General features: G+C 51.6%; 4 protein-coding genes across 11 annotated transcripts in view; all 4 read right to left on the reverse strand.

Annotated features, from left to right (window-relative positions):
* The window catches only part of CABIN1 (calcineurin binding protein 1), a 149,655-nt gene extending 144,948 nt beyond the window's left edge, over positions 1 to 4,707 (reverse strand). For 3 of the 5 annotated variants that reach the window (XR_011441284.1, XM_023646723.2, XM_023646719.2), the window contains exon 1: positions 4,496 to 4,707. The gene's annotated coding sequence lies outside the window, so the exon portion shown is untranslated. Of the gene's footprint in view, positions 1 to 4,155 lie in introns of all 5 variants that reach the window. The other 2 variants (XM_070275249.1, XM_023646720.2) reach the window with 1 other exon arrangement.
* A 2,051-nt stretch (positions 4,708 to 6,758) lies between these two features.
* On the reverse strand, positions 6,759 to 9,311 carry DDT (D-dopachrome tautomerase). 2 transcript variants are annotated; one of them, XR_011441285.1, is made up of 3 exons: positions 8,962 to 9,292; positions 7,554 to 8,612; positions 6,759 to 7,011 (listed from the first exon to the last, which is right to left on the reverse strand). XR_011441285.1 is itself a non-coding variant. In XM_001489369.6 (3 exons), the coding sequence occupies exons 1-3, from the start codon at positions 9,067 to 9,069 to the stop codon at positions 6,939 to 6,941; spliced, it is 357 nt and encodes a 118-aa protein (XP_001489419.3). In that variant the 5' UTR covers positions 9,070 to 9,311; the 3' UTR covers positions 6,759 to 6,938. The 2 variants fall into 2 exon arrangements, 1 of the variants encoding a protein (XP_001489419.3); XM_001489369.6 differs by having other exon boundaries at positions 8,437 to 8,612; positions 8,962 to 9,311.
* Positions 9,312 to 10,752: 1,441 nt separating this feature from the next.
* LOC100053468 (glutathione S-transferase theta-3-like) lies at positions 10,753 to 14,422 on the reverse strand. The gene is made up of 5 exons (XM_023646724.2): positions 14,172 to 14,422; positions 13,959 to 14,046; positions 13,259 to 13,409; positions 11,503 to 11,679; positions 10,753 to 11,177 (listed from the first exon to the last, which is right to left on the reverse strand). Exons 1-5 carry the CDS (start codon positions 14,281 to 14,283, stop codon positions 10,983 to 10,985), a joined length of 723 nt encoding a protein of 240 aa, XP_023502492.1. The 5' UTR covers positions 14,284 to 14,422; the 3' UTR covers positions 10,753 to 10,982.
* A 2,006-nt stretch (positions 14,423 to 16,428) lies between these two features.
* LOC100050322 (glutathione S-transferase theta-1) lies at positions 16,429 to 25,377 on the reverse strand. Of its 3 annotated transcripts, XM_001489403.5 has the most exons (5): positions 25,093 to 25,377; positions 23,147 to 23,234; positions 21,238 to 21,388; positions 17,051 to 17,227; positions 16,429 to 16,867 (listed from the first exon to the last, which is right to left on the reverse strand). In XM_001489403.5, the coding sequence occupies exons 1-5, from the start codon at positions 25,202 to 25,204 to the stop codon at positions 16,673 to 16,675; spliced, it is 723 nt and encodes a 240-aa protein (XP_001489453.1). In that variant the 5' UTR covers positions 25,205 to 25,377; the 3' UTR covers positions 16,429 to 16,672. The 3 variants fall into 3 exon arrangements, with proteins under 3 accessions (XP_001489453.1, XP_070131351.1, XP_014597552.1); XM_070275250.1 differs by lacking the exons at positions 17,051 to 17,227; positions 21,238 to 21,388 and having other exon boundaries at positions 16,599 to 16,867; positions 25,093 to 25,310; XM_014742066.3 differs by lacking the exons at positions 17,051 to 17,227; positions 21,238 to 21,388; positions 23,147 to 23,234 and having other exon boundaries at positions 16,620 to 16,867; positions 25,093 to 25,310.
* Between the last annotated feature and the right edge of the window lie 1,403 nt (positions 25,378 to 26,780).

The raw sequence follows: 26,780 nt of genomic DNA on the forward strand, positions 1-26,780 counted from the left end.
ATATGAACAGACAACTCACCAAAAAAGACATACACATGAAAACATATGAAAAAATGTTCAAACTCACTCATAATTAGAGAAATGCAAATTAAAACAGCACTGAGACACCATTTCTCAGCTATCGCAGTAGCAAAAATTAAGGTAGGACAGACAGCACACTCTGCTGGTGAGGAAGTAGGGAAACAAGCACTATTCTTATACATTGTTGGTGGGAGTGCAATTACAACCGAACTTGAGGTGCTGGCTGGTGGTATAGTGGTTAAGTTCACTTGCTCCACTTCAGTGGTCTGGGGTTCATCAGTTTGGATCCCAAGCACGGACCTACACAGGGTTCATCAGGCCATGCTGAGGTGGTATCCCACATAGAAAATAGAGGAAGACTGGCAGAGATGATAGCTCAAGGACAGCCTTGCTCAAGCAAAACGAGGAAGACTGGCAACTGATGTTAGCTCAGGGCCAATTTCCTCACCAAAAAAAGAAAGCTGTGACATCTCTTTGGTGATATGAGTACTATAAACAATTCACAATGAAAGCATCAGAAAAAAAAAGAGCAATGCCTCTTGAGGGAAATTTGACAATACGTAACAGCCTTTCAACTCAGCAATTCCACTTCTAGGAATCTACCCTGAACATTCAATTTACCTCCAACAATACGAAAATGCACACGCACAGGGTTATCCACTGCAGCACTGTTTGTAATTGCAAGATATTAGAAACAACCTAAATGGCTATGGACAGTAGAGTGATGGTACATCCACACAATGAAGTAATATGCAGCTGTAAAAATTAATGCGAGGGGGCCAGCCCGGTGGCACAGTGGTTAAGTTCACACGTTCCGCTTCAATGGCCTGGTGTTTGCCAGTTCAGATCCCGGGCACAGACATGGCACTGCTTGGCACGCCAGGCTGTGGTAGGCATCCCACATATAAAGTAGAGGAAGATGGGCACAGATGTTAGCTCAGGGCCAGTCTTCCTCAGCAAAAAGAGGAGGACTGGCAGCAGATGTTAGCTCAGGGCTAATCTTCCTCAAAAAAAAAAAAAAAAAATTAATGCGAGAATGTTAACAGCAGCATTATTCATGATAACCAAACAGTGGAAACAACCCAATGTCCATCAACTGATGAATGAATAAAATGTGGTATATCCATACAACAGAATATTATTCAGCCATAAAAACGTAATGAACTTTTGACAACATACATGAACCATGAAAACATTATGGTAAGTAAAAGAAGCCAGTCACAGATCACACACTGCATGATCCTATCTATATGCAATGTCCAGAAGAGGCAAATCTATACCGACAGAAAGTAGATTAGTGGTTTCCTAGGGCTAGGGGAGGAGGTAATAGGAAGTGACTGTTAATAGTTACAGAGTTTCTTTTGGGGGTGATAAAAATGTTCTAAAATTGATTGTGGTGATGCTTGCACAACTCTGTGAATATACTAAAAACTGCTGAATTGTACACTTTAAATGGGTGACTGTATGGATGTAAATCATATATCAATAAAACTTTTTAAAAATGAACAGGATCTCTATGAACAGATATGAGGTGATTTTAAGACAAACTGTTAAGCGAAAAAAGTAAACACAATTATCTATTGCATGGACCTTTCATACAAGAAAGAAGAGGCTATAAGAAAATACACGACCATCTGCTCATTTGTGCAAAAGAAACACAGAGAGGCTAATCCAAGCCTAAAGAGACCACTTAGCTGCCGCGGGTGAGGGGGAAGGGTGAAAAGAAGGGTAGAAGGGCACAGGGTGGCAGGGCTGAGGAGGAGCGACACTTCTCTGAGAATACCTCTGTGCAGAGCTCTGACTCTCAGAACCACAGTCATGTTTCCCACTCCAAAAGAAAACAATTAAAATTAACTAAGATCTAGGGGGAACCCCAAATGGAATATACGAACAGCGAACCTACTGTATGGCAAATAACATAACCACGCTGAAGGGCATAAGGAAGAAAAGAACTAACCTAAGCAACTGTGGAAAACAGCAGCTTAACTGGATACTGTAAGGCTAAGGACAAAAAGAACTGTGATTCCAGGGCTGGGGCGGAGGAAATACAAGATGAACCTGGAACATCTTGTGGTGCCACAAAGTAAGTGGTCAAAAAAATGCTGAGGGTTTTGTTGACAGGACACAGTAGCTAACCTGAAGGAGATCCTAAATAGCCACAGCCAGGATAATGTTCAACAAAATAATGAGAATATTAGATTTTAACCCATAGAATAATATGAATATCCATGGGGTCCATCCTAATACAAATAAATAATCAAATAAATAAATGAGAGAAGGGATAGCTCCTTCTTCAATTGAATTTCAACTAATAAATGTAGAAGGAAAGAGAGAAATAGATAATTACCTTTAGGCAAACACCACAAAAATCCTGTAGATGCTAAGGTCAGTGGTAAACAGAATCTGCATCCTCTCAAAGTATCTCCCCCAAGATACTTACAACTAGAAAGGGAAAGATAGCAACTTCACAATGCACAAACCCAGCAGACACCAACTAAATCAAGCGATCAAAGTAAATATCACCAGTAATAAGACACAACATCTTGAACTCCTCGATATGACAAACTGAGAACACAATGTTTGTTATTCCACCTGAAAATGCATAACCTCACTCCAATCATGAGAAAACACTGGACAAACCCAAATTCAGGGATATTAGACAAAATAACTGATCACTACTCTTCAAAAGTAGCAAGTCCAAGAAAGACAAAAGACTAAGGAACAGTTAAGGACTAAGGAGACTAAGAAGAAATGACTAAATGCAACACGGGATCTTGGACAGGATCCTGGAATGAAAATAGAACACTGGTGGAAAGACAGGTGAAATTCAAACTAGGTCTGTAGCTGAGTTAATAATATTGCACCAATATTACTTTCCTGTTGTTGATAATTATACTACAATTATGCAAGATATTAACGAGGGGAAGTAGGGTGAGGGAAATACTGGAAGTCGTAGCATTATTGTTGCAACTTTTCTCTAAAATTAGTTTTTCAAAAAAGTTTAAAAAGAAAGAACCATTTGAGATTAGGTATTTATCGTCTGTAAGCAATATGAGGATGGGGACCCCGTCTGTACTGTTCACCAAAAACCCACTAAAAGGAGATTTAAAAAGGAAAAGAAAAAAAAAAATCAGCCATTTACAAAGATGACAAAGAAAGTATCTACTCATCTCTCAGACTCCCAGCTCAGCAGCGGCACTTTGTCAGAACAACACATTCAGGAGCTAAATCCTACGAGTTTCCAAACTCTTCAGAGTGTGGTCTTCATGGCCTTAAGAACACATGATAAAGAACAGCACACTCTGCGCACCTCACACCCTGATCCAGCGATAAGTGGCGATGTTCCCTGGTGTGCTCGGGCCTGCAAGTCGCCACGCCTAGGTCTTCTGTTCAGTGTGGCACTACCAGGTTGAGTGACTGACTTGGCATAAGATGCCCCTCTCTGGGTCTCAGTTGCCTCCACTGCATGAGGCTTTGAACTAGACCAGGGGTCCACATGCTAACTAGCCCACTGTTTTTACACAGCTGAGGAGCAAAGAATGGCTTTTACATTTTTAAATGGTTGAAAAACTTCGTGACACATGAAAATTACACAAAATTCAAATTCAAGTGTCCATAAATAAAATTTTATTGGAAAACGGCCACTCTCTTTCGTATTGTCTTGGCTGTATCCACAGTAGACACCAGAGCTGAGCAGAGTCTGGCCCACAAAGCCTAAAATACTCTTAAAGGTATAATTATACTTATATTCACAACATATTACAACAGTATTATAGTCTTATATTTGAAACAAAAGTTTGCGGGCCCTTGAACCAGTCCTCTCCAAGGACATTTTAGTTCTAGCCACGGTGTGAGCCACATGGAAGGCACCTGGGAGCCGGGAAGGCGACCGTCCCGCGGTGACGACCTGCAGCAGCCCAGGCCCCGCAGACTTCGGCGGCGCCCGGGCCAGGGGCGCGGACCCCGCGAGCGCAGAGCTCTCCCCAGCCAGGGCCGCCGCCTCCGGGGAGGCAGCGCGCTCACGGCGGCCCGGAGCCGGCCCGACCCACTGCTAAGCTGGGTGACTGTGGACGAGTCCCCGCACCTTCTCGGCCTCGGTTCCCACCGCGCAAAGGCGTGAATCACCGCACTCACCTCGCGGGGTTGCCGTGAAGGTGAAGCGCAAGGACGCGAGCAGCAGGCAGCGCCGGCTCTGCCCCGGCGGACACAGAAGCTATGGAGACTCCTGCTGTGTGCCCTGCGAACCACTCCCGAGGCCCGGCCCGTGCTGGGCACCCGCCGCGAGCAGGCCCGCGGGGAGGCCGGGAAGCCCAACCTCGTCGCTCCCGCGCTCCGGCCTCGGTTTCCCCAACGGCAGCACTGGGGCTGCCGAGGAGCCCCCTGCGCCGGCCGCCCCTCAGGCCCGCGCCCCCGCCTCCGCCGGGGATCGGCGGAGTCGCGCCCCCCGGGGGGCGCCCCCCCTACTCGCACTCACCAGGCATCTCCACGGCAACGGCCCATCCGCCCCGACCCCCGCGCCGGCCGGCGGCGCGCCTGACAACAAGGCGCGCTCCCATTGGCTCCGGTGCCGGCTCCGCCAGCCAATCAGCGAGCGCGCACGCGGCAGCCGCCCGCTCGCCTGCCCCGCCGGCCAGCTGGGCCCACGCAGCGGCGTGGGGTGCGGCGCAGGGTCCTGGAGCGCGTCTTAAAGCTTCGTGGGCAAACGGTGCCTGCAGTGCTGTGGGCTCGGAGCGCCGGCTCGCGCTCGGACTCTCGGTTCCATACATGCGAAAAGCCAGGCGCGGTGCCTGGGTCCGAGCAGTCGCTACATGATGGGCTGTGTCTTTGTTGTTACAACCTGAGACAGGTGCTCTGAAGGCAGTGGAAACTTGGGGAACATTTAGAGGGGACCGGGGGAGGAGGAGCATTCTTCATATTACCTGTGCATCACGTCTTTCCCGAAAGGATTTGAAGCCCAAAGGCACAAATACAATCAACTATTGAAACAAAGGGGGTGGGGCGACAACCAAAGACCCAGTGAACGAGGGAGTGACATTTCCAGAGCCAAAAAGAGGGTCCAGCATTGAAGGGTTGCTGACAACGGCTCCGGGCTGAGCGAGGCTACTCTCCTGGGAGCTAAGCATTTTAGGGAAAAGCCTCACACCGTGGTTGAACTTCATAGCTGCTTGAGTCCAGCAAGGATGATTTAAATAGGAATGAATGTTATGGCTTTCTAACTTTAAAGGCTGTAAAATCCTTGTGAAGAACTCATGGAGTCAGTTTAGGACAATAAAGCTTTACTGATATACGAGAGGTACAAAAATAATTGAGTCACCAACCTTGATTTTGAGAGGCATACAGCCTTGGGGGACAGAGGCAATGAACAGCATAAACAGAAGGTTTCAAAGTTTCATGGACAATATGCAACCTTGGATGCAACTCCCACCCCTCTGAGTTGTATCTTGGAGGGTGCTCTGGAGTAAAACAGTAGAAGAAAGATGGGAAGGGCTATCCAAGCAGCAGGGAGCTGTGTAGGCAAGGGTTTGAAGGTGAGACACAGTGCAGTCCATGAGGAGCCTTGGCCAGTACAGTATTATCAAGGACAAAGCTCAGGGCCACAATGGGGAGGGAGAATGCTGGAGAGGGAGGAGGGGCCAGTTCCCACAGCAAGCAGGTAACATTACTCTCACTACGGTGGGGGTGAGAGATTTAAGGTGAGGAGACCAGATTGGAGGGTGCTGCTTTATGGTCCTGGTGAGGGTTAGGCCTGAATTCCTCCTTGGGCACTTCAACCATTCATTTACATTCAATCCACAAATCTTCCCCGTGTTCCTCTGGGAAGCAGGACACCCGTGTTGGCAGAACGAATGAGTGCGAAAACAGTTGGGACAGGGAGCCAGGAGAAGGAACCCCAAGCTCTAGGTTTTAAGGAGTCCTCAGCGATGATCAGGTACAAACACAGCAGGCACAGGCACATGCCGTTGGAAATTAACTTTATTAACTAGGTGGGCTGCATAGACTGAAAACCTCAACTTGGTATTTCATTGGTGCACTAGACAAGGATGATCAAACTTTAACTGTGCAGGGAAGCAGTGCCCACCACACTGTCTAAGAGACGTAAACTCTTCATTGAACATCTGGAAGGAAACAGAAAAGGAGGCTTCCTTTGGGCTCCTCTCACTCTACCTGTATATCCTCTGAAATGCAAAAGCATGATATGGTATTTAGCTGGGTGGGGGGGGGATCCCATTCATTCAGTTTCCAGTGGCAGACACTGTGTTGCTGGATTTGCCATTCTGGGACATGGATTTTACAAGATGCACAGCTACAGAGAACTCTCAGCAAGACTCATGGGAGAAGACAAGAGTTTGGCAATGCCCAGGGAAGGTCCCTGAAGCCCAGGCCGCCCTGCTCTCCTGCTGGGCACAGCAGTCCATGGGCAGGAAACTGCCCAGACCAGCCCAGGCTGAGAATGGGAACATCTGGTCAGCAGAGTCTGCAGGGAGGCCCAGGCTAGACCAAGCTTCCGCCCCCTCCCTACCAGCCTGCACATGGGCATAGAGAGCAAGGCCTCCAGGCTGAGCCCCCCACCCTCAGATTTGAGCAGTCTAAATACAATACATGAAAGAGCAACCCTGAAGACAGGAAACCTCCCACCTCCCAGGGTCCCTAAAGTCCCCACCTCATAAACCAACCCGGTGCTGCCCAGGTGGCCCAGAATGCCGGGGAGGGGTAAAGGGAGGAAAAGAAGTCATGTCTGAAAGACGAAGCTCTCTTCATTTATTTGGATGACAATGGGGAAGAAGAGGATCATGAGGTCACAGGCATGTCTGCATGTAGGTGTGCCAGACACTGGTATCCACCAGGCCCTCACTGCCAGGAGGCCTCTCTGGAAGGGGCCACCAGCTCACAGATGCCCTGGATGCTCTCCATGCCAATCATAAAAAAGTCATGACGGTCCCCTTCTTGCCAATCTGCCAGGGCTCCAGGGGGAAGAAGCGGATTATTATCCTTCAGGAGACAAAGAAAAAGATGTCATCAGCTCCTTGGCTAAAGCCTTCTATACCAAGACCTCTAGCTAGGCATTCCCATCATGGGCTCCTAAGCCAGCCTGCCTTGGCCCACCAGGCATTTCACAAACCTGCCTCTCCTCCCAACCTCCAACAAAGCAGTGGGTCTGTCAGGGGCAGGATGGTGGCTGCACGTCACTGTGACCCACCCAGGAAGGATACTCAACACAGCAGGCCTCTGTGGTCACTGTATGCTCTGTCTATGCACTCAGAGGGGCAGCCCTCCCTCTTCCAAACTGCAGGCTCCCAAGATCCCCTTTGGGGGGAGTATGTGTGACAAGCTCAGTTTTCTCATCTGTAAAGGGGCATGTTGGAGGTATCTACCTCATGGGGATAGCATGTCTGCATGAGGGGGTGTGGACAGGGGGACAGAGCTTGTGAGGATCAAATGGGATGATGCATGTAAGCTATCTATAGAGCACCTAGCACATTGTAAATATTTGCATGTTACTTATGGTTGTTAGAATTATTCTCTCTCCTCACCTTGAGGACCAGGTCCACGCATCTCCCAGGAGTGACCATTCCTCATCAGACTTTGTGGGCCAACAAAGGCTCCATTCTGGAAGGTTCTTTCAAGCTTCTCATGCCCTTAGATCCTCATAGGCACAGACTTGGCTCAGGAATATTTTTCCCCCAGGAAGAAACTTTAACCTTGCCACAGAATCCCAGGTCTGGGAGCTCTAGGGGCTTCTTGGGGGGGGGGGGGGGGGGGGGGTTAATTTAATCCATGCCTCTCTTCACAGAAGAGAAGGCAACAAACCAGAGATGGTTCATTTCCAGGTTTGTCTGGGGTTCCTCAGCTATGCTGGACTGAGAACCCAGGTCTCCAGACATCCAGACCAATGCTCTTTCCACTACTCTGTGACCCTGCAAGGAGCCTTACCTGGGACCTGGTTGGGCCACAGGCCCAAAGGTCACAGCCTCAGGACATACCCAGAATTCTTCCTCACCAGCCTCGAGAAGTTCTCCTAGAAAATCACTCGTGATTTTCTAAGGTGTAAGCAGATGATAAATGGCTATGGCCTTGTCAGGGTAACAACATCCTAACCTGCCACCCCAAGCAGCGCCCCGAGGGAGTGGTTAAAAAAGAGCCTTCCCACTTCACAGATGGAAACACTGAGGTTTAAAAGGCCACGCCTTGCCAAGGTGTCAGAGAGACAGCTGCAGAGCCAGGAATTCATTCAATTCTGATACCACGCTGAAGGTCGACCCACACCACCAAGGGGCCAGAGGGGTTAAGGGTCAAGTCTTCTGCAGTGGGAGGAATTTATTTTTTTCCTCCAACTTTAGGAGGGCTCTTGAGGTAGGATCACTGCTCCTGGTCGCGCAGCAGGCCCAAGAGGGTCCTCTCCCTGCCCCTACCCACCGGTCCTGGTCCAGCCCCAGCTCCTTGGTGAGGAACTCGAAGAGGCGGGCGCTGTGACCGCGGTTCTCCTCGGCCGTGCCCACCACACCGATGGAGGAGACGAGCAGCTGCGCGCAGGGCTCCGGTGAGCCGTTCACCGCCATGGCCAGGCCCGGCCGCAGGGTCGCGTTCACGCGCTGCAGGGGACACGAAAGTCTCGCCTGAAGCCGCTGCAGGCCGGGCTCGCGCTGGGGACCGAACAGCGCGGGGTCCGAGGTGCACGGGCCCCGCGGGATCAGGGCTAGGGACACGGGCCGGGGTCCCTGAAGGTCACGTTGGGGTCATGGGTGGGGAAAGCTACAAAGAGCAGACGGGAAGCGTGGGACCGCGAGGTCACGAAGAGCAGGAGGTCAGAGCTTGGCGGGCAGGCTCGCGAGGGTCCCTGGGAGGAGGAGTTGGTTACGGTGGGGCAGCCGGGGCGTGGGCAGAGCCCGACCCCTGGTCCACCAACCTCCCCCAGCCCCGTGCTCCCAGGCCCAGGCTCACGTTCTCGGGTTTGCCCAGGATGGCGGCGGCGGCCGCGCAGAGCCGCTTCTCTAGTCCCGCGGGCACGCGATCTGCGGGCAAGTTCGTGTCCAGCTCAAGGAACGGCATGTCTAGCAGGAGAGCGCGCAAACGGCCACCGCGGAGAAAGAACGCGTCCAGTCCGGGCGGATGTTCCAAGGGTCACAGAAGAGGGAGCAGGGGCGGCGCCGCGGAACCTGGGCTCCTCATTGGGTGGGCAGGCACGCAGCGCCCCCCAATTGGCTGCCTAGGCTGCACCTCCGGCCTGAGCGGACAGTCTCGGCTCACGCTGGCGCCGATTTCTGGAAGCCCTGTCGCCCCGCCCACTCCGCGCAACCCCACCCCCAACGAGACAGCAGCCGAGCCATGGTCCCGCCCCCGCGCTGCCACACCGGCGGGGGTTCCAGTCCCCTGTGGCTTTCGGGCGCTGCGGTGTCTGCTACCTATCGCGCATTTAGATGGAGTTCTGAACACCCACCAAACACACATGCCGTAGGGGCCTTCCCCAGGCTCGACCCTAATAACGTCACATCGTCACAGAGGCTTAACAAATTTTTTAATGAGTTGCCACTATTTCAAATTCAGGCAACTTCACGTTCGCTGTGGGAATCTGCGCTTCTCTGGATCAGGAGACCTGGTGACACGTGTGGGCTCGGGTAGGGCTGGACGGAGACCCTCGGGCTCACTGCATCCCTACCTGGTCCCCACAGACGTCTGCTTTTGTGACCTCTTGCCTGTGGCAAACTTGCCTCACAGCCAAGTACTGTCCACCAGGGGATGAGAGAGAGCCAGGTCCCAGTCGAATTCCCGGCAATGCTTCCGGTACCCTCCATCTTTACAGGCAAAACAAGTGTTACTTAAAACGTGGAAATCTGTTGATATGGCTAAACGTGGTACTCTCATCAGTGTTGCAAAGTTGTTTGAATTGTAGATGAAAATATAATTGTGTGGGTGTATATGAACAATTTCAATTACACATCTAAAACTCTACACAAGCACACACATTAAAGGACCCCCCACAGAAAGGCAGGCTGGCGGGCGAGAGGCTCTGTCTGTTCATGACCCTGTCCATTAGCAGTTTATTAGATGACTCGGGTGTCAGAGGATCTGGAACACAAGGCAGGTAGTTTGTGACAGTCCTGAGGGGAAATGACAGGGACAGGTGGCAAGGGTGGGACCCACAGTGGGGCAGGGAGAAGACAGTGATGGGGATTATGAGTAGGTATGGGAGATCAAGGCCTGTCAGCAGCTCCCGGAGGGCCAAGAACTAACCTGGGACTTCCCATCCTGCAAGGAGGTTCCTGCACCAGCCCGGCACCCCAGCTGTGGGAGAAAGCGTCATCCAGAGGGAGAGAGACACCTAGGACACTGAGGCCTGATTCAGACATCTCTTCACCGGGCCAACCCCCACCTGTGCTCAGCCCAGGAGGCATGGAACCAGCTCCCTGCCAGGCCTGAACAGGAAAGCGCTGGGGCTGAGGAGCCCAGAAGGGTCGCCTGACTCGGCCTGGGGCTGGGGAGGTCAGGGAAGTCTCCCTGGAGAAGCAACATGGTGACAAATGCCAAAAGACCTTGGGAGGCACCACGCAAATAAGGTGAGGAAGGGCTCTATAAGCAGTGGAAACAGCCTGAGCCAAGGCAAGGAGTACTGTGTGCAACCTGAAGCGGGCAGCCTGGAGCGGCGGGAGCAAGGCTTTGAATGCAAAGTTTAATAACCTGTACTTTAGTCTCAGGGCAATGAGTCACCATGGAAAATTTAAAACAGAGAAGGCACAGGGTCAAATATGTGTTTATTAAAGCTCTCTGCAGAGGTCACATGGAAATTGAACTGGAAGGGGTAAGAGTGGAGTGAGGAGACAGACAAAAGAAGGAATGCAGGCCTGATGCATGGAGGGAAGTGTGGACCAGAGACTATGCTTGCTCACAGCCAAGGAGAGGCATCTCTTTATTCTGACGACAGAGTCTCCCTTGTCGTCAGTGGCTCTGTAGGCCTGGCTCCCTACTCACTGCAACAAAACCTGCACCGCAGCCTTCAGCTTCTCCCTCATGGCCAGGTCCAGTGGAGGCAGGTCCTTGGCCTTCATGAGGGCTGCATGGGCCTCCTGGAAGAGGTCCTCCCCCACCGCGGCCTCCACACGCTGGCGCCACACTGCCAGCTTGGGTCGGCTCTTAAAGACTTGGCAGCCGGTGCTGACGGGCTACGGGGAGAGGGAGCCGGGTGGAGGGGCTGAGCCCGGTCAAGTGCAAGGCAACCTGACCTGGTTTAGGGATTCCCATGGGGTGTTTTCCCTCTTCTGCCACCCGTGTGATAGGCTGGGGGTTCTCTCCCAGGAGACGGTGGGAAGCTCCTCAATATCCCTGCAGGATTTTGAAGCCTCCTTTCACAGATAAGGATGCTCAGGCTCAGAGGGGGAAGTGACTCACCCAGGGTCCCACAGCAGAAAGGGCAACAAGAGCTGGTACTTTGGCTCCCTCCTAGGACACCCCACTGCACATTGGCCCACTCTACCCCTGGGCACTCACATGCATCAGCTCTGTGATGGCCACCAAGTCAGCCACTGAGATGTGGGGCCCGGTGAGGAAGGCCTGGTCCTTCAGGAACTTGTCCTCAAGCAACTGCAGGTTCCTGTCCAGCTCGGCCAGAGTAGACGCCAACGTTTCGGGGGGCACTTGTACACCCAGTAACACAGGGCCCAACAACTGGTGGGTGGGCAAGCAGACAGAAGGCTCAGGGTCTGCACAAAACCCAGCCTGGTTCCTGCTTTCATCCAATCTATCACCAGTCCTTCAGATTTCTCTATGCTCCTGCCCATCCCTTTCTACCCACGGCCACCATCAGCCCAGGCCTCATCTCCTACTCCAAAAGGGACAGCCTCTACCTCTCCCTGGGTCCTCACACAGGACAGCCAAGGGGATCCTTCTGCAATCCCAGTCTGCCTACATCTTCTCCCTGCATAAAGCCTTCCATGGCTCCCCACTGCCCTCACCACAAAGGCCTCAACACAAGGCCCTCACCAGCGCAGCAGCCATCCTCTCCCCACCCCCAACCTCCTACTCCGCATGTGAATCCCTCTGGGATCTGGTTAAAGTGCACATTCCTAATCAGTATGCCCGGGTGGGGCCTGAGACTCTGCATTTCCAACAAGCTCCTAGATGATGCTGATGCTCCTGGTCCATGGACCACCCTTTGAGTGGCAAAGGTCTACACTCACTCTACTCGACTTCTCTCCATCCTACCCTCAAATGCATCAGGCTCCTGCCCCCACCAGCTGGAGGGAGCTCCTCTCTCAGGCCCTAGAGGCTCAAGGAAGACACTGTTAAGGTTATGGAAACTACCTTTTGCCAAATGGCCCTTCAGAATAGTGGTACCCTCCCTGCAGCAGGGCATGAGCATGCCCACATCACGCTCCCTCACACACAGGGCACCCACTTCATGCCAGGCACTATGTAAACACTCTACAAATAATAACTCAGAGCACACATTGCAAAAACATCTGCACATTTGATAAGTAAAAATGGTACATGCATGCTGTTTTAATGTGTATCTACTTGATTTTTACTGAGGTTAAATGTGTTTTCATCCATCTATTGACCATTTGTCTCTGTCCTTCAGTTAACTCTCTGCTGGTTTCCTTTGCCCACTTTTCTCCCGTGTCTTTGTCTGATGGGTTTCGAAGAGCATCTTAAATATTAAAAACGTTACTTCTTTCTAACATATCTTTGCCAAGATCTTCCCCAGTTTTTTGCTTGTTTGAAGTTTAATCCTTTCTTCCTTACACAAAATGTCATTGTTTGTGTAAAATCAATTACTCCTTCTTTAAGTCTGCCACTGTTCTCAGGCTTAGAAATCCTTGCATACCCAGAAATAAGACCAACATTTATTGAAATGTCTCCTCATTTCTTCCTAGTTTGAGTTTTTTCGCGTAACTTCACCTCTCCATCTGGAAAGTATATGTGTAGCAAAGCGAGCATTTGATTGTTTTCTCCCCCAAAAGGCAGTATTCCCAGGCAGCCAGGAGTGTGCAAAAAGGCATAGGATTAGTTTCCAGAAGCTCAGAATCAAGGCACATTGGGAGAGTCACTCCTTGGCTCTGTGCCTCAGTTTCCCCTCTGAGAAACAAGCTGAAGTTGGTTAGGCCAGGGAGTCTCTGTCACTCTGGAATTTGGTGTTCTAAGGTCTCAGGTCTGAACGGCACTTTTTAAACAGAAAGCACCATCCCTTGAGCATCCTGGAAAGAGTCCCCACCCCTCATGAGCTACACGTGGGGTTGCAGCTCACCTTCTGCCACATGGCCCGGCTACAGCTACTCCGCAGAGCTGTGTGCTGCCACGCCAGGTACTCATCCACGCGGGCACGGGCCTGCAGGTCCTGGGGGTACCAGTGGTCAGGGGTCTTGTACTTTCGGCTCAGATACAGCAGGATGGCCACACTGAGGGACATGGTAGAGTCACTTTTCAGCTACTCCACAGGGGCTGGACTCTGGTTGAGGCAGGCCCCCCGCTCCTCACATGTCTTTCCCCAACTCCAGTGGGCGGAGCATTTCACTATCTCCATGGTGCAGAGTAGGAATGTGAGGCTCAGAGAGGTTAGGTGATTGCCCAGGGTCACACAGCTCTACACTGAGCCATCCTATCATCTGAACCAAGGGGACCAAGTGAAAAACAAAATGTCGTGGGGTTTCAGAAGGTGAGGGGTGTGCTCAGAGAAAGCTTCCATGAGGAAGAGGTACTCAGCATGGTTCTGAAGGATGAGAGCAACTCCAGTACCACTCTCCAACAAATTCAAAGCATGGACGTGCCAGGAGCAAGGCCAGGGGTCCCTCCCAGCCCTGGGTTCCTCTGTCCACTTTAACCCACTCTCTATCCTGAGGCTGGCATAGGTGTTCAGGACACACAAGCCACAATCCAAGCCATCAACAGCGGACATGCAGGTGGCTGACTGGCCCCACAAGGCCCAGTAGCAGCCCAGGACCCGTTACCTCTCAGCCAAGGTGAAGTCCCCATCCTTCAAGGCTGGCACCTTCCTCAGGGGGTTTACCTGGACAAAGGCATCGCTGTGCTGCTGGCCTGCGAGAGAGACCAGTGAGGCAGGTGGGGAGAACTCTGAGCACTCTGAGGCCTCCCTCGCCCCCCCCCCGCTCTCCCCCGCCCCCCCCCCCCCCGCCCCCCGGCCCCGAGCCTGCCGGGCCCACCTTTGAGCAGCTCCACGGTGCGCAGCTCGAAGGGGATGGCATTCTTCTTGGCGAAGATGTAGACGGCGCGGCAGGGCTGGGACAGCAGGTCCAGGTAGAGCTCCAGGCCCATGGCGGGGGCGGCGGCGCTGGCGGGCGGCAGCCGCGGCGAACGAGACGCGGAGCAAGAACGACCAGCAGGAATGGCCAGGCACCCAGGTACAGCCGCGCGCAGCCTCCGGCGCGAGCCCGGCCACGCCCTCCCCGCCCATTGGACGGCTCCGGAAAACTTTGGGCCAATCAGCGGCGCCTCTGCGCTCCCGCCTTCCCTCTCTAGGGGTCAGGGCCGCTGGTCTCTGCCCTGGTGCGGAGCGCACAGGGAGACCTGGGCTCTGACCCAGGGCGGGGCGAGTCTCGCTGCCAGGTCATACCCCTTCCCTGGACCTCAGTGTCTACGTTCGTCGAATGGGACGGGGGAATGGCAATGGGAAACGACGCCAAGGGTGCTTCCAGCACAGACCCTCAGTGAATTTAAGATCAAAAGGGCTGGGCTTCCAGCAGAGGTCCCAGGCCACCTCCCCTTCCCAGGGAGGGGCGTGGGAGAGGTGGGCCTTCGGAGTCCCCGAGAACACAAAGGGAGGAGAAAGGAGGTGCAGCAGCCTCTCCTGGGCCGGTGCCCCGAGTCTGGGGAGGGTGTCTGGACCCGTGCTCCCTACACAGGCTGGGCCCCCAGCCCAGGAAGGAATAAGTCATCCTCCCAATCCCTAAGGTCCTATTCATCACCTTTCAACTAATCCCTACCAGGAAGCTGAAGCCCTGTGGGACCCATCTGAAAATTTGCAGGGCTGCCTGGAACTCCCCCACCTCCTTTACAGGGCCAAGTCCCTCCAACTTTGGCCCTGGGACTCCTGAAACCTGTGGTTATTGATGAGGGTTCTTTTGGGCTGGTTATTTTTGAAAGCTGCAGACAGGAAGGAAACTCTAAAGGTTGGAATTTGCTTGCCCTTTGATGAGAGACATTTACATTTGCGAAGGAAGTCTCCATTTGTGGGGGTGTCTCCCTCTCTGCACCAGGAGGAAGGGGGGATGGCCTTATCTCTAGAAACTCTTAATGGGGAAGCATGGGACGTCCTGACTTAATCCAATCTGATTCTTATCTAAAGTTACAGGACCACCCAATAATCAGACCCCACCTGCACTGATACCATTTTAACGACTTTTTTTTACATGTTCTTTCCTTTGTCTTGTAAAGAGATAATTCACATACCTATGCCTTAAATTTAGCTCTACCCTCAACCCATGCAGCAGCTCATACTGCCCATGGATGCTGTCCCCATGCTATTCCATACTATTCTCTAAATAAAAGAGCACCACTGCCAGACCTTGAGAGTCCAAGAAATCTTTTTTTCAATTCCTCGCCTCACCGAGCCCGCATCAGCTATGACACCCCCATTCCCTAAGAGAGCCTCCTGGGTAAGAAGACCCTGCCCCCTGAGCTAACATCTGTGCCAATCTTCCTCTATTTTATGTGGGACACCGCCGCAGCCACAGCATGGCTTAACAAGCCGTGCCAGGTCAGTGCCCAGGATCCCAAGCTGCAAATCCCAGGCTGCTGAAGCAGAGCACACAAACTTAACCACTATGTCACCGGGCTTGCCTGGGGACTGCCTCACTGGCCTAGTGCTGTAGCCCTCTCCAGGCTGGGAGGGCCATGTTCTCCACGCCCTTCAGTGGCCTGCCCTCCTTGACAAGATACCTTTGGCGGGATTGCAGCATCATCCATGCTCCCTGCTTCCTCCCTGGCCACCCTCCAGTCCAACCCCAGCAGCCAGAATATTATTCCAAAACGAAATCTGAGTGTGCCATTCTTCCTTATGGTTTACAGCTCCTGGGATGGCACTTAAGGTCCTGCACGACTGAGTCCTGACCAGGAGAGTTGCTGTCTAGATTTTTCCCTTCTGAGCAATTCCTCAGGACAGATGCAGGACCTGGATCCACAGTACCTGGTGGCAAAGGGCCATGTCCCTGGGGGCTGGCCCAGCCAACTGATCAATCACCATGTCTACAGCCAATACATGAGGGATGCCTGCCGACCCCCAAGCTGTCTGATAAATCTCTTTCTCCAAGAACAAGAAGTCTAGTGGGCATTGTTAATTTTGTTCTTGGCAACCATCTGGGGAAGTAGACCCACAGGGCTTAGCCAGGGGAGTTGTCTTTTGGATAGAGACCAAGACCAGGGCCAGGAGAGAAAGAAGGTCAAATCAACCACACATCCGAGTTAGAAGCAGAGGTTCAGGCTGAGCCCAGGTTTATTTCCCAAACTGAAAATGAAATGCAGTGATTAAAGGAGACAGGTCTGGGTATGCCGTTCTCATCATGGTTTTCAGGCAGCTGTGGAAGATAAGGTGGGGTAGGGACCTGGCCTGGGTGCAGTGGGACTTGGGCAAATCTCTCCAAGGGACACTGGAAATGAAGGTGCTTGGTGAACGGCCAAGGGCAGTGCAGGGGCGAGGCTTCTCGGCTCACTGGATCAGGGCCAGGATGCTAGGCCTCAGCTTCTGCTTTATGGTGGGGTCTGCAGGTGGAGAGTCCTTAACCTTCAGGATGACCTCATGGGCCTCCTGGAAGAGGACCGCCCCCACTGCCGCCTCCACGCGCTGGCGCCATGCAGCCAGCTTGGGTCGGCCTTCGAAGACTTGGCAGCCAGCACCCACGGCCTGTATGGAGAAAGGGGTAGGGATGGGGGTGGAGGGGTGAGGCCAAGGATGGCAGCATCTGCTTGATTTGTGAGAAGAGGTTTCCACACATAAGCACAGGCCAGGTAGGGGTGCATAAGCAGGACTTCAGCGACCACCCAGGGCCCCCCTGCCTAGCAGGCCCACACTGCCCACAGCACTCACGTGCATCAGCTCCGTGATGGCTACCAGGTCAGCCAGGGAGATGTGGGGCCCAGCGAAAAAGGCCTTGTTCTGGAGGAACTTGTCTTCAAGCAGCTGCAGGCTTCCATCCAACTCTGCCAGTGTGGCTGCCAGCATCTCAGGAGCTACCGGCTCACCCATGAACACAGGCAACATCAACTGGTGGGTGGGCAGGCAAAGTGGGAGGTTGGGGCCAGCCCTGCCTCAGGGACAGGAAGGTAAGCCCCTTCCCCTCCTTGGAGCTGCTTCCTGGTTCCCTACACCTTTCTTCCATGGCCTGGCTAGGCCTGCAGGGAAATTCCCGAACGACCCCCTTTCCCAGAGATATTCCTGCTTCCATGATCTCTGATTGGCTAAGCCTTGGGGGCATCTGACAGAATGACTCAAACGGAGGCTGAACAATGAGTTTCATACTTGGGGGGGCAGGGAGCTGGCTTAGGAAGTATCTATTTTATAACCCCTTTTCCCCTGAATATAAAATCAGTACCTCTTACAGTGTAAGTAATTAGGAGAATGGGCTTTTAAGGTCCCCACCATGTCAATTATAAACTGAATGACATACAGCAAAATACTCCAATCCTCTGAACCTCAACTTCATCTATAAAATAAGAATAATAGTACATGACTCATCTTGTAAATAGAAAAATGAGGCCCAGAGAAGGACAGTCAGTTGCCGGAGACAGCACAGCCAAGAAAAGTCTAAGCCAAGCGTAGAACCAACAGCATCTTCTGACCCAATGAGATACCAGGGACTAAGGAGGGAGCCAGGGAGAGTGGTGTCCAAGCCTCCGGGAGGAGGGCATTTTGGGGGGAAACTGTCTACAGCCTCAGGCTTGGCTGAGCTGCCAGGAGACCCAGTGGACGGCAAGCAAGGGACAGAGGCTTTGTGCTATGCTTGGTGAAGTTGCCTGGGGGAGCCTGGGATACAGGCAAGGTAAGCAGGACTAGGATTATACATGAGCCCTGGCTTAAGGCTTCAGTTTCCTCCCCATCCAGCAAGGTGGACAGGATCAGCAGTAGCCCACTACTGTTGCCTGGAGGCCGGTAAAAATGGAGACATTTCATAAAAAGTCTGGATTTCTGGCTTCCTTTTAACATAAAGGGTGCTGGCCACTTGGGGCCAGCGTTCCTACCTGGTATCCCTGCCCAGCATCTAAGGCCAATGCTGGGGAGGAGCTGCCCCATCAGGGGGGGACAGTGGGCTCCCAGTCAGCCGAACACCACCTAGTCGGCCTCTCTCATGGATTATCTGCCTCGCCCCTGCAAGAGACTGTCTGCTTTTCCCTTCTATTCTGATTTGGTGGTTTCCAAGTTCTTAGTGTCTTAAAAAGCGTTTTTGTTTCTCTTTAAATATAAAAAACATAATAGGGTAATAAATAAATTCTGATTTATTCATATAATGAAATACTATAGAGTAGTTAAAAATGAATAAATTAGACCCACCCATAGCAATAGGGAAAAATGCAAGTTGCAGAATGGTATGAGAGCATTTATATAAAATTTTAAACACTCAAAGCAAAGCTCGATTTTGCTAATGACTACACATAAATGTAATAATGTATAAAATCATGAACTGGAAGCACATGTACCAGATCCCAGAGGGAGGGTGGCCTCTCAGGAAGGAGTGAGGGCAACAAAGAGGTCTTTTGCCTTTTGTCCTCTAACGTTTCTTTTTCTCTCTTTCTTTCTTTTTTTTGGTGAGGAAGATTGTCACTGAGCTAACGTCTGTGCCAATCTTCTTCTATTTTGTATGTGGGACGCTGCCACAGCATGGCTTGATGAGTGGTGTAGATCTGCACCCGGGATCCAAACCCGTGAACCCTGGGCTGCTGAAGCAGAGCATGTGAACTTAACTAATTGGCCATGGGGCCGTCCCCCAGTATTTCTTTTTCATATACGAAATGATAGGAGACAGAAAATAAAGCCCATGACCCAGAATTAGCCATACACTTTCAAATACGAGGTGTTCCACTTCTGGTTCAGATAGCGACAGTCACCAAAAAACACTGCCCCCACCATAACAATAACACTGGGAAGAAAATAATCTTATTTTTCTTGAAAGGAAATTAAAAGAAAGAACAAAAAAGAGAAAAACGAAGCCTAAACCCGTGCTGTCCGATATGGTAGTTGCTAGCCACAAGGCTACTGAGCTCTTGAAATGTGGCTGGTCCCAGCTGAGCCATCCTGTACATGTAGCAGACACACCAGATTCTGAGGACTTAGTACCAAAAAAAAGAATGCAAACTATTTCATTAATAATTTCTCTATTGATTACATATTGAAATGATAATTTTTAAATGTTTAACTATGGTTAAAAACACATAACATAAAATTTACCACCTTAACCATTTTTTTAAATTAAGTATTTTATTGAGGTCACACTCATTTATTAACTTTATTATTAATTTATTATTTATTATTTTAAGTGTACAGTTCAATGGCATCAGGTAATTCACATTGCTGTGCAACCATCACCACCATCTCCAGAACTCTGTTCATCTGGCAAAATTGAAACTCTGTCCTCATTAAATACTCATTAAATAACAACTTCTCATTCTCCCCCTCCACCCAGCTCCTGGCAGCCACCATTCTACTTTCTGTCTCTATGAATTTGACTACTCTAGGTACCTCATATAAGTGGAATCATACAATATTTGTCCTTGCCACTGGCTTACTTCACTTAGCATAATGTTTTTTCAAGGTTCATCTATGTTGTAACATGTGTCAGCATTTCATTCATTTTTTCGGCTGAATAATATTCCATTGTGTGTATCCACCACAGTTTGTTTATCCATCATCTGTCAGTGGGCACTGGGGATGTTTCCACCTCTCGGCTGTGATGAATAATGCCGTTAGGAACATGAACAAATATTTCTTCAAGAGCCTGCTTTCAATGACTTTGGGTCTATACACAGAAGTGGGCTGCTATCATTTAGTAATTCTATGTTTAATTTTTTGAGGGCCCACCATACCATTTTCCACAGCAGCTGCACCATTTTACATTCATACCAACAGTGCACAAGGGTTCAATTTCTTCACACCCTCACCAACACTCGTCATTTCCTGTTTTGTTTTGTTTTTCTTATATAATAGCCATTCTAATGGGTGTGAAGTGGTTTCTCATTGTAGTTTTAATTTGCATTTCCCTAATGATTAGTGATGTTGAGCATCTTTTCACGTGCTTATTGGCCAAAATGGTAATATTTTGAATACTGTATTAAGTAAAATATATTCATTTCACCTGTTTTTCTATACTTTTTAAATGTGGCTACTGGAAAATTTAAAACTACATATGTGCCTCACTTTATACTTCTCTCATGCGGCACTGGACTAAATGAACTAAATTCCAGAGGAGCGCATGCGAGCCCCTCCTAGGTAAGCTGCTTTCATCCCTGGGCTCCAAGCAGGCAGGAGCGCAAGGCTGCCGTCAGCAAAGGGCTGTTCCGACTAAGCAGCACTGTGGGGGCTGAGGGCGGGGCCGAGATCACAGTCATGGTCGTAGCGGTGCTTAGATTCCAGATCCCTGCAAGAGCAAGCGAGGGATATGATCCCACCCTCAAGATATCTGAACCCAGAGATGAACTGAAGCTAACTAAAGCCACAACCCAGCCACCTCCCGATTAGCTGAAGAAATTCACCTCGCACTGTGGCTGCCTGACGGAGGAAAGTGCAAGCCCCTTCTAGGGGTACTTATTATGGACTTCATCTCTTTTATACGTAATGGCTGGCACACAATAATAAATTATGACATGCAAAATAAGAGGAAAATGTGATGCATAATCAAGAGGGTAAAGAAGGACCAATAGAAACAGACCCACAGAGGACCTAGGTGTTAAAGTTAGCTGACAAAGACTTTTCAGTGACTATTATAAATATCTTAAAGAATTTAGAAGAAAAGATGGACCAAATGGGTGAACAGATGGTGAATTTCAGCACAGAAGTGGAAAGCCCTAAAAAAGAATACAAAGGAATTCCTATAACTAAAAAATACATATCACAAATACAGAATGTTTTGGGTGGTCTTAACAGTAACCTGGGCACAACCGAAGGAAGAATCAGTGAAATCAAAGTCAGGTCAACAGAAACCATCCAAACTGAAAAGAAGAATGCAATGGTGCCTTAGCCCCTCTGGGGGCGACGCCCTCACTGAATCCCCCTCTGGACCTCACCTTATGCCACAGGGTCCGGAGGCAGTTTCTTCGAAGAGCTGTGTGCTGCCATGCCAGGTACTCATCCACACGGGCACGGGCCTGCAGGTCCTGAGGGTACCAGTGGTCAGGGGTCTTATACTTGCGGGTCAGGTAGAGCAGGATGGCCACACTGTCGGGGAGGGGAGGACATGATGGGTTGGGGAAGGGCACTGCGTAGGGGCTTTATACAGAGTCCCTTCTTTTTTCTTTCTTTTTTTTTTTTTGCTGAGGAAGATTCACCCCGAGCTAACATCTGTTGCCAATCTTCCTCTTTTTTTGTAACATGAGCCACCACCACATCATGGCTACTGACTGATGGTGACATAGGTCTGCACCCAGGAACTGAACCTGGGCTGCCAAAGCAGAGAGTGCCAAACTTAAACACCAGGCCCCCAGGGCTGGCCCCAGAGTCCCTTCTTTAATCTTACCGACAATGTGCCAAAGTTTTTGCCTCATTTTCTAGACAAGGAAGCCAGGCCTAGAACAGTGACGGGACTTGCCCAGGGCACACAGCCTTTGGTGGCAGAGCTGAGAGTATTTCTGTGGCTAATACCCAAGGTCATCCTACGCCAGGCAAAATCCAACAGCAGAGCATCCTGCCAAGTGTTCAAAGACGGTTTCTGATCAGAGGGCCAGAGAGAGCTTCCCAGAGGAGACGGCATTGAAGCTGAGCCTTAAAGAAGCTCCTTTCTTTCCAGCCTGCATCTACTCTCATCGTCTTGCATTAAGACAAGCCCAGATGGTCTGATTGCTCAAAAAGGCTTTCCTGTCATCCCTTCGTTCTTTGTCATCCCTTCGTTCTCCCTAGAGCATTCTGGGTGCTGCAGGATCATGGGGCAGCAGAACAGACTAGGCCACTGGCGGTCTCCCGCCGCCCTGGGTTATAAGGGCTGCCATGGTGTTGGGTCAGGAATGGATCTGGAAGGGCACTAGGGATGCATCATTAGGGTCCATAGGACAGCTCTGAGGAAGTTGGGGTACCTCAAGGTCTGGGCATCCCAGCCGCAAGGGCAGAAAACCTCTGTATCTGCCACTGGCCCATGTTCCTTTATTAGGAATCCTGCACCCATGCCCCAGCTTAACAACTCACTTCTCTGTGCAAGATACCCTGGGCTCCTTTTGCTCCCAGCTAATTGTTCAAGCCACCTCTGAGGAAGGCTGCAGGGCCCTGGGAGCCATAGACTTCCCAAGGGTGAGACAAGACACAGAGAAATGCAGAGACTGCACACCGCTCCTGGCAGGTACGCTAGGGTGCTCCACACTGGGCAACACAAGGACTCAGGCCAGTAGTGGGCAGCACGAAGGAAGAATGGCACTGGCAGAATGCCAGAAGAATTCTTTTTGGGGGGGTACCCATCTTGAGATTCCACACATGAGTTCTACAGCTCCAGGGTCTCCTTGTTGTGGGAGGAGTGACTTAGGTGACAAAAGGGGCAGGACTGGGAAAAGGCTAACCTTCCCTAAAGACGTTCCCACTTCTTGAGACCTGTTGGGATGTAAAACATCACCCACCCACCCAGCGAAGCTGCAGCCCAGAGCTGGAGCCACTGGGGAGCCCAGATGCTCGTGGGCCATCTGGATGCAAGCTTGGCCAGAGAGGTGCCCCCCAGGGAGCAAAGCTGCCATCCCCCACTCTGTGCTGCCCCCCTGCTGTGGGGTACTCCCACCAACACCCACAGGATTGTACAGAAGTAGATGCTTGCTTTTCCACCCATCCCTGTGAAGTGGAGTATGGACAATCAGGGGCCTGGGTTCCAGCTGTGACTCTGTGGGATGTTGAGCAAAAGATCCTTCACCTCTGAGGACTTTGGTTTGTTGTCTATAAAATAGAGAGTTAGAACAAGATGGTTCCAGCAAGGTCTGGGAGCAGCCCCGGAATCCTGCTTACCTCTCGGTCAAGGTGAAGTCCCCATCCTTCAGGACAGGCACCTTCTTCAGGGGGTTCAGCTGGGCAAAGTCGGCGCTGAAGTGCTGACCTGCAGAAAGCCCATCATGGTGGCTAGTGGGAGGGGAACCCTGAACCCTGCATGGCCTGTGCCCATTCTCTGCAACGCCCAGGCCCCACTTTTACGACTCTTCTCCAGCCCTTGCTGCTCTCCTGCACGGCAAAGGCTGGCGGAGGCCTCAGTGGGAGGAGCAGGAGGCTGCGCTGCTGGATGGTGCAAAGTAGACCTCGACATCCCTTGCCAAGTCCCCATGGACATAACCTCCCCCCACAGCCCACCACTCTGCAACAGAGCCCAAGACACAGGGTGTGGTGCTCCAGCCGGGCCTTCACATGCTCCCTACCTACCACCTTTACACCATCAGCAGCTTCATGAGGTGTCCCAAGCCGGGGACATGTGGGCATGTGCAGAAAGCAGGGGCAGGGTGGCTGGCCACCTGAGTGGAGCTCTGACTTCCTACAGTGCCGCTTTCCCTGTGAACTCTAAGGCAGAGTCACTAAACACGAAGAAGTGGCCTTCCTCTGGTATCTATTTATTTGCAAGCAAGTTCTACTGGCTTCTCTGTGTCTCCTTGCTCACCCTGCCCTGGGCACTGGGGACAAAGAGCTGGCCCTGCCTCTAGCCTCTGCTGGAGATGAAACAGTCACGTTCTTGTCCCACCCACACCTCCTGAAGGTTGCAGCCCAGTGTCCCCTGGAACCCTGGCCTCTCCTTGAGTTTGTCTGAGAGGTTTCTGCTCCTGCAGATGCAGCCAGAGAGAAGCTTGTGAAGGATGCTTAAGTCTGATCGCTACCCTGTGCAACAGCCTTCAGTGGCTCCCCATTACCCCAGGATTAGATGGAAGCTCCTCAAAGCCACAAAGAAGCCTTAACTCTCTCGCCTCAGTCACACCTGCTACCCTCCCTTGTCCCTCCCTTCAGACTCTTCCTTCACCAGCGACACCCTCCCTCCTCTCCTGGTGAAACACACCTCCAACTGCAGCCCTCCATTCGACAGCCTGGATGGGACAGCCCCTTGTCCCCTTCCCTCACCCCTGCCCCAGCCTCTGCAGAGGTAACCTCTAGGCAGGACAAGGGGGCAGTCCACAGAGGAGGCTGGGAGGAGATGATGATTCAGGCAGAGGACAGGGCAAAGGCACAAGGGTCGGCGAGGGCCGACTGGCGGGGGAGCCCAGCAGAGTCACCCTACTTGCTCCCTGGCAATACATGCCTTCTGCCTCGCTATTACCCCCCAAGTGCCAGACCTTGGCCTGCCAGCTGTGTCCTTGGGGGCCCTGCCAAAGAAACAAACCCTCTCGCTTAGGATGCAGGGCTCACCAACCCCTGCAGTCCCCCTCCTGCTCCCAGCACACTAGTGGGGTGCCCCATTCCAGCAGGAGTAAGAGAGCCAGAGAACATGGCAACCCAAGGCAAAGCAGGAGAAGAGAAGGAGACAGAGGGGGCTCCCGTGCAGACTGGGCATGTGCAGAAAGCAGGGCTGGACAGTCAGAACCCTGGGGCAGTGCCTGCTGTGGCAGAATTCAGCAGTTTGGGGCTGGACTCTGACCCCATCTCTGTGCTCGGCCCCTTTAAGCTCTATCTTCCTGCCCCATCTCTTTTCTGAGGTCTCTATCCCTATGCCCAGGTGCGCCTTTTTCTGTTGGCCAGGTCTCTCCTCCTTTCCTCATGTCCCTCAGCCCCCCAGCCCCTGTCCCTTTATTCAGCCTCGGCTGAGCCTTACCGTCTGTTCAGGGGACTGGCAGAGTTTGGGAGATTCCCAAATCTCGGATCTTCCTGGTGGCTCACCTTTTCAGTGATGGTCCCAGGAACGGCCAGGTGTCGGCAGGGGTCCCGCTAAGCGATGTTTGACCTCCCGATCTCTCGGTTCCCCAAACCCTGTCCGGGCCCACCTTTGAGCAGCTCCACGGTGCGCAGCTCGAAGGGGATGCCATTCTTCTTGGCGAAGATGTAGACGGCGCGGCAGGGCTGGGACAGCAGGTCCAGGTAGAGCTCCAGGCCCATGGTGGGGCCGGCGGGGGCGGCAGGACCAGGCGAACCACTCAAGGGACACAGGGAACCCGAGCGCTGGGACACGGGACGGACCGGCGGCGCGGCCACGCCTCTCGGATGCGGCTCCCCAGTGGGCGGCTCCGGCGCCCGGACACTTTGGTCCAATCGCTGGCGCGGCCCGGGGCGTGTCTAAGGGGCTCAGGGCCTGGCCACCGAGGCGGCAACAGGATGGTCGCCCCTCGGAGAGTCCCGCCGAGGGCCCCCAGTCCCATTCCTTTTGTGACTGGCTCCTTTCACTTGGCATGATGTCGTCAAGGTTCATCCACGTTGTAAAGGTGTATCGGAATTTCCTATAGTCCGCATTTTACAGATAAGGAAATTGAGGCACGCAATGATTATAGACCCAGAAAGTCTGGCTCCAGAGTCCAGGCTCTTAGCGCCACACTCCAGAGACCCTGGTTCTAGCAAGTGGCAAAGCCTCTGGTCTTGTGTTCAGGGTTTGTGGTAACTCATTTCACTCCAACTGGGCACCATGGAATTCCACAGGCTGGCCCCTGCTCCTGCCAGCCCAGTGCCTCAGTCACATTCCCAGGGTTTGTTTCTTCCCTGTTCTGGGCCTCTGTTTCTCTGTCTTTAAAATGATGGGGAGAGGTTCAGCAATCTCACTTCTGGGCATGTGTTCAAAGGAAATGAAAACAGGATATCCAAAAGATATTTGCACCCCACGTAGATTGTAGCGTTAGTCACGATAGCCAAGATTTGGAAACAACCTAAGTGTTTGTCAGTGGATGAGTGGATAAAGAAGATGTGGTATATATGGACAAGGAAATACTATCAGCCATGAGAAAGAAAGCAATCCTGCCGTTCGCAACAACGTGGATGGACCGTGAGGGCGTTATGCTAAGTGACATAAGTCAGACAGAAAGACCCATACTGTATGATGTCACTTATACGTGAAATCCAAAAAAGCCAAACTCGTAGAAACAGAGAATAGAATAGTGGTTACCAGGGGCTGGGGAAATTGGGGAGACGTTGTTTAAGGAGAGAAACTTGTAACTAGTAGATAAATAAGTTCAGGAGATCTAATGCACATCATAATGATTACAGTCAACAACATCGTATTTAAACTTCACAGTTGCTAAGAGACTTAATCTTTGTAGTTCTCACTACAAAAAAGAAATTATAATTGTATGATGTAATAGGGGTGTTAGTTAATGCCACCGTGGTAATCGTTTGCAACATATAAATGTATCAAGTCAACATCGTTGTACATCTTACACAGTTATGCATCAATTATATCTCAGTTCTTTAAATAAAAGAATAAATAAAATGATGGAGAGGCTAGCGCCCTCCAGGACCCTTGCAAGTCAACACCCCTGGACTCCTCGGCTGAGCCTCAAGCCCAGGCCTGCTCCTTGCCACTCAGAGACCCCCAGGGCCTGCCACCTGGCTGGTCAGATGGTATCAGTGTCACCTGTCACTTTCTAAAACAAGTCCAGCTGAAAATGCATCAGCAGGACCATAATGTTCTACACAATAAGGAACATTTCCACAAAGAAAAGGAAGGTTGGTAATAATGGGTTTTAAC

Source organism: Equus caballus, chromosome 8, assembly GCF_041296265.1.
Source record: "Equus caballus isolate H_3958 breed thoroughbred chromosome 8, TB-T2T, whole genome shotgun sequence".
Lineage (NCBI taxonomy): Eukaryota > Metazoa > Chordata > Mammalia > Perissodactyla > Equidae > Equus > Equus caballus.

Coding starts and splice junctions, on each gene's coding strand:
- DDT (XM_001489369.6), bottom strand. CDS start 9,069: ATGCCGTTCCTTGAGCTGGACACGAACTTGCCCGCAGATCGCGTGCCC. Junction 8,613..8,961: donor TCCTGGGCAAACCCGAGAAC/GTGAGCCTGGGC, acceptor TGTCCCCTGCAG/CGCGTGAACGCGACCCTGCG. Junction 7,012..8,436: donor CTGGGGCTGGACCAGGACCG/GTGGGTAGGGGC, acceptor TGTCTCCTGAAG/GATAATAATCCGCTTCTTCC.
- LOC100053468 (XM_023646724.2), bottom strand. CDS start 14,283: ATGGGCCTGGAGCTCTACCTGGACCTGCTGTCCCAGCCCTGCCGCGCC. Junction 13,410..13,958: donor GACTTCACCTTGGCTGAGAG/GTAACGGGTCCT, acceptor CATGTCCCTCAG/TGTGGCCATCCTGCTGTATC. Junction 11,680..13,258: donor GCCGGGCCATGTGGCAGAAG/GTGAGCTGCAAC, acceptor CCCACCCACCAG/TTGTTGGGCCCTGTGTTACT.
- LOC100050322 (XM_001489403.5), bottom strand. CDS start 25,204: ATGGGCCTGGAGCTCTACCTGGACCTGCTGTCCCAGCCCTGCCGCGCC. Junction 21,389..23,146: donor GACTTCACCTTGACCGAGAG/GTAAGCAGGATT, acceptor CCTCCCCGACAG/TGTGGCCATCCTGCTCTACC. Junction 17,228..21,237: donor TCCGGACCCTGTGGCATAAG/GTGAGGTCCAGA, acceptor CCCACCCACCAG/TTGATGTTGCCTGTGTTCAT.